Source organism: Panthera leo, chromosome B1, assembly GCF_018350215.1.
Source record: "Panthera leo isolate Ple1 chromosome B1, P.leo_Ple1_pat1.1, whole genome shotgun sequence".
Lineage (NCBI taxonomy): Eukaryota > Metazoa > Chordata > Mammalia > Carnivora > Felidae > Panthera > Panthera leo.
The window spans coordinates 122,848,447-122,863,179 of record NC_056682.1 but is presented as its reverse complement, the minus strand read 5'-3'; the positions used below and the strand labels follow the sequence as shown (position 1 = coordinate 122,863,179).

The window sequence follows — 14,733 nt, the reverse complement described above, 5'->3', positions numbered from 1 at the left end:
TGATGCAAGCAAGTAAGGTAAGGAGTGTGGAAGCCTCACTGGTTCCCACAGGTGGCTATTGTTTTTGCTGTAGAGGAAATGGTACCTGCCAGCTTCTTTATTCCTGAAAGGGGTCTCTCCATAATCCTTGTCTCTCCTAGCTGTGCTCTGAGATGAGCAAATTACTCTCTCCTCACCTGCCCCCATCCTCCCACCCCCTATTTGCCCCCGGGGTTTTCCAAACTGCTCGTTCTACACTGTATCTGCACAAGCTGTCATGCTATCTCTTTAAGGGCAGGAACTCTGCTTCCTGATACCTTCTGGGTTCTCCCAGAGTGGAGCCTCCTTATTTTTAAAGTTCTAGTCTTTAAGTCATGCTGGTTTCAAGAACTCATGAAATTTGGCCGCTTTCACTTTCAAAGGTAAATATTAGAGACCCATCCTCCCTGTTTGTTGTGGAAGATTTGTTTTCTGCCCTTCTCTGTACTACCAGCTTCCTCCCCACCATATATGGCCACAATTTATTTCCCTCCCAGGTTTGTTTCCCTCCAAGACCACATCTTCGCATCTTCACCCTTCCTACCTTCTTTGATGTGGCCTCTTCCCTGTCTTTAGTTGTAGAGTTTGTTCTCCCAGTCTTCAGGTCATTTTCCTGGGTTATTTATGCTGATATGGGTGTTATCTAGTTGTATCCATGGGACAAGGCAAACTTAGAGCCCTGCTATTCTACCATCTTCCCAGCCAACTTAAATCCTAATCTTTAATGAATATGCAGACAATGAGACAGGTGAGGATAGCTTCTAACATGAAAGATAATGAAATAAATAGAAAAAAAGCATTGTAGAGAAAATAGAAACTGTACAGGGTAAGGAAAAAACCAGTATCTTCAGATAAGTTAGAAAAACATACTGTGAGCATGAAACTATAATGGGATGCTATTTTTAAGAAAGAGGAACAGAATGAAAAAGGCTGAATGTTAAAAGCACAATAGCTAAAATGAAAGACAGATGTTTGGAGAAATAGTTGCAGAAGTAAAGCAAAAAACAAGAAGATGGGAAATACAAAAAAATATAGAGAGAATTGGGCCAAGAGTTTTAGAAAGAGATAAACAGGAGGAAATCGCCAAATAACTCACATATCACAGAACTAATGTACATAATTTTCTATGATTAGAAGGGTCTGTCAAATGCCTAGCCTAATGGATAAAAATAGACCCATATCATGGCCCATCAATGTGAAATTTTAAAATGGGACAGGGGCACCTGGGTGACTCAGTCGGTTAAGCAGCCAACTCTTGATTTCGATTCAGGTCATGATTTCACAATTCGTGATCAAGCTTCACGCTGGGCTTCATGCTGACAACACAGAGCGCGCTTAGGATCCTATCCCTCTCTGCCTCTCCCCTATTGATTCTCATTCTCTCTCTCTCTCTCTCCCTCTCTTTCTCTCAAAGATAAACTTTAAAATGGGACAAAGAATATCTTACAAACTTAGAAAAAAGTTACATACAAAAGACTGTAAATCAGTTGACATCAGATATCTCAAAACACTGGCCGTCAGAAGAAAATAGAGTACTGCCTTCAAATTTTGAGGGGAAATTAGTTCCAATATAGAATTCTATACCCAATCAAACTGTCAATCAAGTGTGAAGTTATAATAAAGACATTATCAAACATGAACATCTCAGAAAATCAGTATCCTACATACTTTTCCTCTGGAAGCCACTGAAAATGTGTTCCACCAAAAGAAGGGATTTAAATTAACAAAGAAGACTACATAGGAATCAGAAAACAAGGGATCCAACAAGAAAACAAAAATTCCTAGTAGTGTGGTGACACGAGAGCCCTAAATGGCCTGTTTTCAAAGAGCAACCAGTCCAGATTGGAACAAGTCAAAAGGCTAGACTCAAGATTGGGGTAATTCTTGGAGGAGATGAAATTGATTAAATACTTAAATAAGCTTAGTAAGAGAAGATCAGATAATTGATGGGGAATTTGGAGTTTAATTAATGATAAGTACTAGACAACTGATGGAAAGTTTGGAGTTGAATTAATGATAACTACTTAGAAAACTAAGCAAATGAAAAAAATAATCCCAGGGGAAGTAAAAGTAATTCTAGGGAAAATAAAATACTATGAGAAATACTTGGAGGAATAGAATATGGATAGCAAAAAAGAACACTAACACTATCATTTTTAAAAGAGTGAGAGCACATAACCAGATAAATATTAATGTCTTTCTGATTCACCCCTGATTTTATGTTTCTGTAATTCTTCTCCTTTGAAGTATTGTCTGAAGCAAAGGAGCAACCAACAGTGTTCAGGACTTAAGTCATCCCTACTTATATCAAAGTAACTTTTTAGACTAAGGCTGCTCACATTTATAGAATATGATCTCTGAGGGCTTAGGTAGCTTATTGGAAAAGACAATCCATACTCCACTCCTACTTCTTTTTTATGGCATTAAGGAATCTTTCAAGTTTTGGAGTGGATTTTCATCATTTTGGCATCGATCTGGTGTTAAAAGCAGTGTAACAAGAGAACAAATCAAAACTGTTAAGCCATATTAAGATTTGTTTTTCTCCTTTCTTTTAAAGTTTGAATTTGCAAACTTTTTTATTTGGTATCAATGGATATTTACCTGAAACTAGAGAGTAGAACCTCACTCCTGTATTTATTTAACTGTTCATTCAGTCACACATTCATTCAATCAAGTGTTCTTAGGTACTGGGCATTATACTGTATACGGTGTTTGTGGTTGTTAATCTGCACTGTCCCTGCCCTCAAGGAGCTTATTATTATACTTTAGCTTATACTCAAGGGTGAGATGGAAATTTATTTTTTATTTATTTTTATTTTTTAAAGTCTATTTATTTGGCGGGGGGTGGCAAAGAGAGAGGGGGAGAGAGAAAATTCCAAGCAGACTCCATGCTATTAGCATGTCATGAACCATGAGATCATGACAGCCAAAATCAAGGCGGAAGTTTAACCAACTGAGTCACCCAGGAGCCATGGAAATTTGTTTTTTAAACAAATTTACAAACAAGCATATAATTATAAATTGTCATAATTTCTTGTATCAGAAAGTAATGGAATAAGGTGAGGGACTAATTTAAATTAGAGGCATAAACTCTGGGTGGGATAAAGCATTTTCAGACAGTCAAGATTTCAAAATATTTACCTCCTATATATATTACAGTTCTCTTAGGAAGCTTCTAGAGGATGCTTCTATCAAATCAAAACAAGTGAAAGCAAAAGGATGTAGGTAACAGAGGAGAAGAAAGTATCAAGATAATGATAAAAAATAAATTCTAGGATATCAGCTGTGCCCCCAAAACAGAAGCAAATCTATATTGGATTTGGTCAGAATTCTCTGAAAATTCTGGATAAATTATTGGGAACTCTGAAGCAGCAAAGCAAATTAAGAAGATAATTGGAAAGAAATGGAATGGATTACTGTTGTATTTTGGGGGTAGATTGGTAGACTTTGGTAATTCATTGGATGTAGAATTAAATGAGAACAAGTGAGCAATGACTCCTAGATTTCTGCCTGCATAGATGGATAGATAAACTGTTCATTTACCAAGTAAAGGAAGTCTAGAAGAAGACAGATTTCAGGTAATACCAGAAGTCCTTTTTAGACATGGAGTTTGGATGCTACAGGGGGGAGTATTCAAATGGAGATGTCAAGTGACCAGTTAAATAAATAGCTTGAGGCACAGAAGAGGGCTAGAGATGTGACTGTATAACTATCAACATAGAGGAGCAGTTTTGATGCTATGAAAGGGAATTAGATTTTCTGAGATGAGAGTAACAACCAAAATAAGGTAAGAAAGAAAAGGATCAAGTCCCAAGGAAATGGAATTTATAGAGTCTGGTGGAAAAGGAGGAGCAAGTTTGAAACTACAGAGGGTGGATGTAGGCCAAAGCTAGTTTGAAGTGGGTTTAAGAATGCATGTGAGTTGAGAAAGTAGAGACAGTGTATGTAGACAGTGCTATCAAGGAACTTGTTTGTGAAAGTGAACAGAGATTGGATGGTAGTTGAAGAACAGTGAAGTAGAAGAAAGTTGTTTTTAATACTGCTTTTTTTGTATAAGAAATATTAGAGCATATTTAATTGCAGATGATGAGGCTATAGAGCGAAGAGAGATTGAAGATGCTAAAGAGGCAAGCGGGACTGAGACCCCAAGCACATGTGAAGCATTCACCTTTAATAGTAGGCATATCATGCCAGTGCAAGAGCATACCACTTTAATGATCTGAGGGTAATAATAAGTCACCTTTACTTCAGCCATGTAAAAATGCAGCCTAATAAGAGTAATTTTTCTTCTTTGGCTAAAAGCCTTGAAACTATGAATTTATAACTTAGTAATTTAATTGTTGCTATGGTTACACCTATATGTTATGCTGGTGAACATTTTTTTACAGCCTTGAATAAAACTGGGTTAGAACGTTTTCTTTAATGCCATTTTTCCTTTTCAAGAGCATTTAAACTGTATCTGATAGTTCCTGTATTTGAAAAGTATTTGCATTTATCAGTAATGGTACAAAATGAGCATGTATTGAAAGTAATGGAATACAGTTACTGTGTTTAAATTTTATTTGCTTACTCTATATGTCCCTCTCCTTTTTTGCAGAGTCAAGTAAAGAACAGTTTGCCAGTACAAACATTGCTGAAGAACTGGTAAAACTCTTCAAGAAACAAATAGAACATGATAAAAGGGAAATGATTTTTGAAGTCCTTGCTCCATTGGCAGAAAATGGTGAGAAATTAAATGCACCTCTTGATTATTTATCATGTATGCTTTCCATTCTTCCTGATATTATTGAATTGCCAGATATTTAACTCAAAGCCCTTCTTTGCTTTATTAATGATGTGTTAAGTTTTATTTTGGGTGTCCATAACTTTAGCTACATTATCTACTCGATTACTATATCTACATTGGCCAAAGCTACTTACCAAGTTTCTTTGATTTTAGAGTCTTGCCAAACATCGTTCTGTAGCTTACACATTTTTGTGCCCATCTGGAAAAGGCACCAGAGAGGCTGAACTCCACTTATGTAACCTTGCAGGGCAAAGGGACAGTGTAGACACTGGTAAACTATTCCCATCTTTGCATTAAAAAATCTTAAGGGATACACCATTGGAATAAGAGTGAACCAGAGTAAACAAAACATCCCATATAATTTTTCAGATACAATGTCTAGCATAATCAGAGAAGACCAGATACATGAGGAGACAAGATATTGTAAGCAAGAACCAGCACAAAGAACAGGCAACCACAGCAAATCTCCAGATATTGAAATTATTAGACAGTGATTCACAGGTATGCTTATTATGTTCAGAGAGTTAAAGGCAAGCTTGAAACATTTAGAAGGAAACTAAAAACTATAAAAGGTAACATAGCAGACTTGAAAAAGAAACAATTAGAAATTCCTGAATTGGAACAATAGAGCCCCAAATAAGAACCTAATGGATGCATTTAACAGCAGATTAAATATAGTTGTTTTAGAGAACCAGTGAACTGGAAGATAGACTGGAAGGAAATCCACAATGAAGTATAAAGAGAAAATAATCAGCATACATAAAAAAGAGAATAAGAAGTACAGAGGATACAGTGAGAAGGTCTCATATACATTGTTTGGAGTTCCAGAAAGTGCAGGGGGGGAAGCAGAGGCAATATTTTTTTTTTTTTAATTTTGGCATAGAATTTACCAGAAATTGTGAAAGATAACAAAGATTCAAAAACTCAAATGAATCTAAAACCTGATAAAAAGAAATCTACATTTTTTTTTATACTGAAACTACAGGAAACTAATGACAAAAATCTTAAAAGTAGCCAGGAAAATAATAGATTATCCTAAAAGAGGTGATAGTTTGACTGATTGTTAATCTTCCAGCACAACAATGAAAGTCAGATGACAATGAAACATCTTCTATGTGATGAAAAAATAAATAAATAAATGCCAACCTAGAATTCTAAACCCAATGAAAGCATCCTTCAAAACTAAAGACAAAATAAAGATATTTTCAGAGTAAAAACTGAGAAAGTTCACCACTGACTTTTAAGGTGATTACTAAAATAATTTTTAAAAACAACATGTAACTGCCAAACTAATGGAAGGATTTATGGGAAGATTTTTTTTATCTTTATTAAAAAAATTTTTTTTTTAATCTTTATTTATTTTTTGAGAGAGAGACAGTGTGAGCAGGGGAGGAGCTGAGGGGAGGGAGACACAGAATCTGAAGCAGGCTCCAGGCTCTGAGCTGTCAGCACAGAGCCCTACGCGGGGCTTGAACTCCCGAACCGTGAGATCATGACCTGAGCCGAAGTCAGACGCCTAACCACTAAGCCACCCAGGCGCCCCTATGTTTATGTATTTTTGAGAGAGAGACAGAGCACGAGTGGGGGAAGGACAGAGAAAGAGGGAGACACAGTACCTGAAGCAGGCTCAATGCTCTGAGCTGTCAGCACAGAGCCTGACTGGGGGCTTGAACTCAGGAGCTGTGAGATCATGACTTGAGCCAAAGCCAGATGTGTAATTGACTGAATCACCCAGGCGCCCTGGAAAGATTGTTTCTTTAAATACACCTTCAATCAATACACCTTCAATAACAGAAAAGAGGAGAGAAAAAGGAACATAGAACAGGGGTTACAAATACAGCATAAAAAATGTATTAGATTTAAGACACAGTATTACAGTAATTACATTAAATGTACTTGACCTAAATGCTTTAATTAAAAGACCAGTTGTCAGCTGAATTTTAACAATCAACTATACTTTTGGGATGCCTTGGTGGTTCAGTCGGTGGAGCATCCAACTCTTGATTTCAGCTCAAGTTATGATCTAACGGTTTGCGGGTTCGAGCTTGTGTCGGGTTCTGCGCTGGCAGCATGGAGCCTGTTTGGGATTCTCTTTATTTCCTTCTCTCTCTGCCTCTCCCCTACTTGCTCTTTCTCTCTCTCAAATAAATAAATAAAACTTTTTTTTAATTAAAAAATTTTTTTTTAAAAATTAACTATACTTTTTAAAACAAACAACCCATTTGTTAAATATAAGGAGATTTAAAAAATTTAGAATAAAAGGATTTAAAAAATCATTCAAACTTAAAGAAGGCTGAGATAGTAATATTTAATATTAAATAGAATTTAAGATTAAAAGACTCAGTAGAAATAAGGTGACTTATGGTGATGAAAGTTTAATTCAACTGTGAGCTATAATAAATATACATTACCCCAAAACATATGAAGGCAAAATACTCAGAACTATGAAGAGAAATAGAAAAATTCATAAATATCATGGGAGCTTTTAATGCCTCTGAGTAATTTATACTACAAGCAGATTAAGAAAAACAACAAGGATATAGAAAATGTGAACAACATGATTAAGAAAATTGATTTAATGGATGTATTTTAGAGTACTGCACCCAGCTGCAGGGCCCTTTCTTTTCAAATACACATGAGATATATAAAACATGCATAGTTATGAAAAAGTTTTAACAAATTTCAAAGGATTGCAACCTTATGGAGTATATTCTCTGACTTAAGTGAATTGTCTAATAATAAAAAGATAACTAGGAAATCCATTTATACTTACATATTTAACAATATACTTCGAATACCTCAGAGGTCAAAGAAGAATCATGTTGGAAATTAGAAAATTTTCTAATAATGAAAGCAATGCTATATTTTAAATCTTATGTAGGTAAAGTCATACTTGGAAAGAAATCTGAAGAGCTGAAATTAATAAAATAGAAAATTCATAATGCGATATCGGTGTATAATCACTAAAATTCAGTCTGAAAGACTAAATAAAACTGGTAAATCCCTGCTAGGATTAATCAAGGAAAAAAAAAAGAAAAAGGAGAGAGAGCAAGAAAAGGCATAGATAACCAAAATCAAGAATGAAAAAGGAGATCTCACTATACAGATCTTATATCAAATACCAACAGACACCATTTATAAGAATAAAGGCCAGTCTCACCAAGAACATAGATCTAAAATTCCCCTTCAAATTTTAGCAAGCCAAATCTAATAATATATTCAAAATTAATCATTATAGCAAAATGGATTTATTCTGAAAATACAAAGCAGTTTAATATTCAAAATGCAATGAATATAATTTGTATTAAAACTTGTTAAAAGAGAAATCAAATGATCTTCAGAAAAGAAAGCATCTGGTAAGATTAACTATCCATTCATGATTTTAAAAAACTCTTTGCAAGCCAGCACTAAAAGAGAGTGAGAAGGATATATATCAGAAGCCTACAGAAAGTATCATACTCAATGGTGAAACAAAAAGTATTTCCCTTGAGTTCATGAATAAGAAAAATCATTCCTGCTTCTGTTTATTATTGTCTTATGGGAACTAACCAGTGCAGTAGAGAAAAGATACAGGAAAGACATCAAACAAATAAATAACATATACCTCCTTATTCATAGATGATATGGTTATATATGTCAAAAATTCAAAAGAATATTTTGAATTAAAAGAAGAGTTTTTTAATTAGAATGAGTTATGTTGGGGTGCCTGGGTGGCTAAGTTGGTTGAGCGGCCAACTTCGGCTCAGGTCATGATCTCGTGGTCCATGAGTTCGAGCCCTGGATGGGGCTCTGTGCTGACAGTTCAGAGCCTGGAGCCTGCTTCAGATTCTGTGTCTCCCTCTCTCTCTGCCCCTCCCCAACTCATGCTCTCTCTGTCAAAAATAAACAAACATTAAAAAAAAAATTTAGAATGAGTTATGTTGCTAGCCAAAGCAAAACATAAGCAAACAAAAACTCAAAAACATTTTATTCCTATAAATCAGCCAAAAAATAGTTACAAAATGCATTTTTAAGAAATATATTATTTATAAAGCATAAAAAACAAAATACTTTAAGAATGGACTAATAAAAGATGTGCAGGGTCTCTTGTAGAAAACTGTAGAAAAACATCAAGAGATGATATGTTGTAAAAGTATTATATCTCCCCATATTGATCTGTAGACTCAGTGGAATTCTAACCAAATCTCAGAAGACCAGGTATAGCCAAGACACTGAAAGAGAACAAAGTAGCAAAACTGGTTTTACTGCATAACAATAATAAAACTTTATTCTGATAAAACTATAATAATTAAAAGGCAGTGTGGTATTGGTGCTAGGCTGAATGAGAAGACCAGTAGAACAGGATACCCCAGAAACAAATGGATGCATTAATAGGTGCTTATTTTATTAGGAGGAAGAAAAGTTGTCACTGCAAAACAGTGTGGAATGAAGTCTTTTCAATAAACAATGCTGGGAATATGGGGGGAAAAATCAATTGAAGACACGTATATAAACTCCCATTTCATACTGTACTAAAAAAAGGTATTCAGATAGATTATTAAGCGAAATGGAAAAGTTAAAACCAGAAAGCATACCTTAAAAAATAGAAGATAGAAGAATATCATCATGGCCTTGGAGTATAGTTTTATTAGGTCACAACAATCTCAAGCATAAAGGAAAAGATTGATAAATTTGGCTAAAACTTTCTAATAATGAAAATGAAAGACACCAAAAAAACACCATTAAGAGTAAAAAGCAAGACAGTGTGTGAGAGAAGATATTTATAACACACATAATCAAAAGAGTGTGTAAATATATAAAAACTCCCACAAATCATTAAGAAAAATGTAGAAATTCCAGTGGGAAAATGCATAAAAAATTTAAATAGGCACTAGACAAAAGATACAATCCAAATGGCTAATAAACATGAAAATATGCTTAACTCATTAATAACTGAGATACAAAATAAAATCACAATAAAATACTACCATGTATCTACTGGAAAGTATAATAATATCAAATGTTGATGCGGTTGTGGAGTAGTGGAAACTCATTACGTGCTGGTGAGTGTGTACATTGGTACAATTTGGAAAACCATATCTGTTGAGATGGAGATTGTATTCTGTGTGATCCAACAATTTTGCTCTTAAAGTGTACCCAGAAACATGCACATGTGCACCAGAAGCCATTACAGGAATGTTCTTAGCACTATTTATAATAATGAAAAATTAGAAACAACTCCTATCCATTAACAGTAGAATAAATAATGGTATATTCATATAATGGAAAAATATATACTTACAAAAAGGAATGAAGACAACTATAACCAGTAGTATAGATGAATCTTATAAACATTGAAAGGGAAAAGCCAACACTGAAAAATATGTATTGTAAGATTCCACTTATATAAAGTTCAAAAAAATGTAAAATTAAACTGGTTTTTAGGAATGCCCATTTGATAAAAAATAAGGAAAAGTATGACTATGATTACCATAAAAATCAAGTATTTAGAGGGCTGGAGGGAAGAATATGTGATAGGAAAAGGGAATGCACAGAGGGGCTTCCTGGGATGTTGGCAATGAATTTCTTGATCTAGGTAGTAGCTGCATGGTAATTTGCTTAATAATAATTAAGCTAATATGTATATTATGCACTTTTCTGCATTTGTGGCTTTTTTCACCATTTAGAAAAGATTTATATATATATATATACACACACACACACAGATACATATTATATACATACATACATATGCAAATAGTAGTTATAAAGATAGATGGTCCTTAGGCAGAATGGTGTTAATAAATGGTGCTGGGCTGTCTGCTTTGGCAGACTGCCTTGCTGATCTTCCTTAATAAGGCTATTGAAGCCTCCCACATATATATGTATATGATTAAAGTCAAACTGTGAGAGGAGAGATCTATAAATTTTAATCTTGACAGATTTAAAATTTTCTAAATGCCTTAGATCTTATTCTTTAGGCAGAAAGTTGTTTTTCATCTCATTTGGTGGTTTGGCCAAATGAAATTTTTATGGTGACCTTCAGTCAATTTTATGCCATAGAATTACCTGTAACCTTTCTTGTAATATGTCAAAATAACAGTTTTTCTTATATGTTTTCTCCTTTACTATCTTCACTTCTATCTTATAATCGTGCAGCAAATTGAATGATACCTTTGAAAACTTGTTTCTGGACTATCGTTAGTATATCACCCTTGGTTTTCCTTATGTGCAAAGGAGACATTTAAATTGGGATTTGTATAATTCAAGGTTTTTAGGAATTTTAAGGTTTTTTTTTTTTTTTAACATGGCTTTGATTCTAGTCACCACACATTTCTAGCCCTAGCATTCTGTAACCAAGGAAACGCCCTACTTTCAGCATAGCACAGTACAAGTGTACCTTTTAGAAAAATATTCCAGTTTGAATATTCTGTGTATTCTGGAGATAATATTCTAAAGATTATCAGTGATCCTGGTGTTAGGGGGAAATGAAACCTAAATTTTATATCTTAAAATTGCCCAAAAGAAAATGTCAAGTATAAAAAAGGTCTTTGTTTCTCTCAAATAATAATAACCTGAAGCTGCCATTGCTGTATATGTGCACATATACAGCTTAGGGAAACCAATGGCTAAAATAAAATCCAACTAAAAAATAAAATTTAAGTTTAAAAATTTCTATGTAGCAAGTTTCTAAGGTCAGTTCATCTACATTTATTGTAAGCTGTATAAATATACCCAGAGCATGTAGGTAGACCAGTTTAGGTCAAAATACAAAGATGAAAGAGGTATGTCTACTCTAATGAGGGAGACAGATATGGATATGAATATAAAACCTGCAATTAAGTAAGTTCTATAATAAAAAAAAGTTATTAGGGGTGCAAACAATTTGATAAGAGTAGAACTTACTATGAAGAGAATTGTTAACAATATAATTGGGATGTAAATTTTTCTGTTAAAATACCTTCACACTGTTGGTTATCAGAAAGCTCAAAAGTTATTTTTTTCTTTCAACTTTTATTATGGAAATTTTAAAACCTATTCAGATGTAGTGAGAATATAGTCTAATGAACCACCAAAGATCCATCACCCAAGCAAACTTGAAATTAATGAAAACCTGAAGTCCTTTTTCAAAACATGGCTTTTAAAGTTCAGAAAGTTACAGATTTATTAACTGCCTTAGAAAAGTAACATCTAGGGGCACCTAGGTGTCTCAGTCTGTAGAGCGTCCGACTTCAGCTCAGGTCATGATCTCATGGTTCGTGGGTTTGAGCTCCATGTAGGGCTCTGTGCTGACAGCTCAGAGCCTGGAGCCTGCTTCAGGTTCTATGTCTCCCTCTCTCTCTTCCCCTCCCCCACTCACACTCTGTCTCTCTCAAAAAAAATAAATAAATAAACATTTTAAAAATTAGAAAAATAACATCTATACAAGTATGAATCCAAATATATACGTATGGTATAGTTTGAAATTTACTAATAGCTCTTTACTTTTCAATAACTTTCTATTCACATGCCATTAGTGAGTATATTTTTATTTTATATAACAGCATATCTGTTTTAGTTTAAACAGTGTATTTAATAGTATTACCTTTTTAAAACATGAGCATAATATCTACAATAACAGTGGAGTGCTATTACTTTCCTTCAAAGCTGAGAATCAATTTGTTTAGGTGCTGCAGACATTGCAAAAAGTGCCCTAATGTCAAGTAAAAAAGAAAAGTGAAATAAAACTTTTGTGTATATAACCTGCACTGTCAGATAGTTCCTTTTGAAACTCAAATCTTCAAACATGTATTATGTAATCATGCATTTTCTTGATTTCTTATAAGTCTTCATAATAGGTTGCTTATACCAGAACTTCTGTTTCATCTCAAGTTTTGGTTATTTTGTTCACATTATTTTTTAGATGCTATTAAACTACAGCTGGTGGAAGCAGGGCTGGTAGAATGTCTACTAGAGATTGTTCAGGAGAAAGTGGATAGTGAAAAAGAGGATGATATTGCTGAGCTCAAAACTGCTTCAGATCTAATGGTTTTATTACTTCTTGGAGGTGAGTTATAATTTAAGTCAACCTAAGAACATGATTATTAGATTTTTTTTAATGTATTGTCTCTTTTGTGAACACTATATATATTAGGCATTTTCTCATTTTCCTGCCTCATTTAATCCTGGTGTGATGATTTGAAACCTTAAACACATCATGAAGAGAACTCGAGATAGTGAACCTGGAAAAGAGGAGTTTTCACTATCTTACAATATTCAAAGAGCTGTCATAGGACAACTGTGGCACTAAAAGCTAGAGGGCTACTTGGGACTTAGACTAGAAAAATCCTAAACTCTTTTATAAAAAGAGTCATTACTTGTCCTTTCATGAAATATCATTTCTGAAGTATATAGTTATCCAGTTGGATATTCATTTAGGAATATGGATTTGTTGCTCTATATTCTTTTCCTGTTATCTATTTGTTTCATTTACTTCCAGATGAATCCATGCAGAAATTATTTGAAGGAGGAAAAGGTAATGTGTTTCAAAGGGTGCTGTCCTGGATTCCATCAAATAACCACCAGCTACAGCTTGCTGGAGCACTGGCCATTGCAAATTTTGCCAGAAATGGTAAGCATCTCATATTATCCTTTTTAAATCAGATGTTCTATTTTGTTTTTGTTTTTGTTCACCGTTACATGTACTAAAACAAACAGTTCAGAAGTTAGTATGAAGTGTACTGCTACCTTAATTTTTTAGAGATACGAAATACTTAGTGTTTGTTTTTGTTTTTGTTTTTTTAAAGTAAGCTCTGCTTACCAACATGGGGCTTGAGCTCACTACCCCAAGATCAAAATTCACATGTTATACCAGCTGAGCCAGCCAGGCACCCCTACTTAGTGCTGTTTCTAGCAAATTACATATTTTGTGCAATTTAACTAAGTCCTGGTATTTTATTTATTTTTTTTTTTCAACGTTTTTTATTTATTTTTGGGACAGAGAGAGACAGAGCATGAACGGGGGAGGGGCAGAGAGAGAGGGAGACACAGAATCGGAAACAGGCTCCAGGCTCCGAGCCATCAGCCCAGAGCCTGACGCGGGGCTCGAACTCACGGACCGCGAGATCGTGACCTGGCTGAAGTCGGTCGCTTAACCGACTGCGCCACCCAGGCGCCCCTAAGTCCTGGTATTTTAAAGATCATGAATAGTGATTGTAAAGTCCTTCTTTGAGTACTCTGTACTTTAGAGATCAGTAAATTTGAGTCCCATTCTAATATCCTCTTACCTGGGAGGATATGCTCTCTTGGCTGGTGATTGTTTTTTTAAGTTTTTATTTATTTATTTTGAGAGATAGAGAACGAACAGGGGAGGGGCAAAAAGAGAGGGGGGAACAGAGGATCCAAAGCGGGCTTTGTGCTGACAGCAGAGTGCCTGATGTGGGGCCCAAACCCATGAACCATGAGATCATGACCCAGACTGAAGTCAGTTGCTTAACCAACTGAACCACCTAGGCGCCCCGCCTGGTGATTTTTTAATTTAATAATGTGAGTATTATTTGTAGGGTTATTGTGCCTTATTTATCCTTTTATGCCTACTGAACTTAAGTGTGAGTAATCAATCCTCTCGTTTAGACTAGAATATTTAATTTGCTTTAATAACATTTCCAAGGCACCAGACCTTCATGTTCCTTTCTGAAGTCTGGAACTTCTGTTCAGTCTAGAAACTTATACTGTGTCTAGGAAAATCGGTTCTTCTTGTTTTTAGCTTGAATTTATTCTAATGTGAATTGTATATCATAATGGATGGCTTATTTCATTTTTACTTCCTTCTGAGGATGATCATTCACTCCTTAGTGATGTAATTAGGAATAGTAAAATATTGGTAATTGTTGAAGGTAAATGTGGAGTAGTGAGTGGTTCATTATAATATTCTCTCTGCTTTATACATACATATTTCAAAAGTTTTATCA

General features: G+C 34.6%; 1 protein-coding gene across 5 annotated transcripts in view; it reads left to right on the top strand.

Moving 5' to 3' along the window:
- Positions 1-14,733, top strand: part of RAP1GDS1 (Rap1 GTPase-GDP dissociation stimulator 1) — a 167,683-nt gene that overhangs the window by 129,210 nt on the left and 23,740 nt on the right. For all 5 annotated transcript variants that reach the window (XM_042935849.1, XM_042935848.1, XM_042935847.1 and 2 more), the window contains 3 exons: positions 4,616-4,741; positions 12,687-12,830; positions 13,263-13,394. In XM_042935849.1, the coding sequence (XP_042791783.1) occupies positions 4,616-4,741; positions 12,687-12,830; positions 13,263-13,394 (402 nt within the window). The remainder of the gene's footprint in view (positions 1-4,615; positions 4,742-12,686; positions 12,831-13,262; positions 13,395-14,733) is intronic.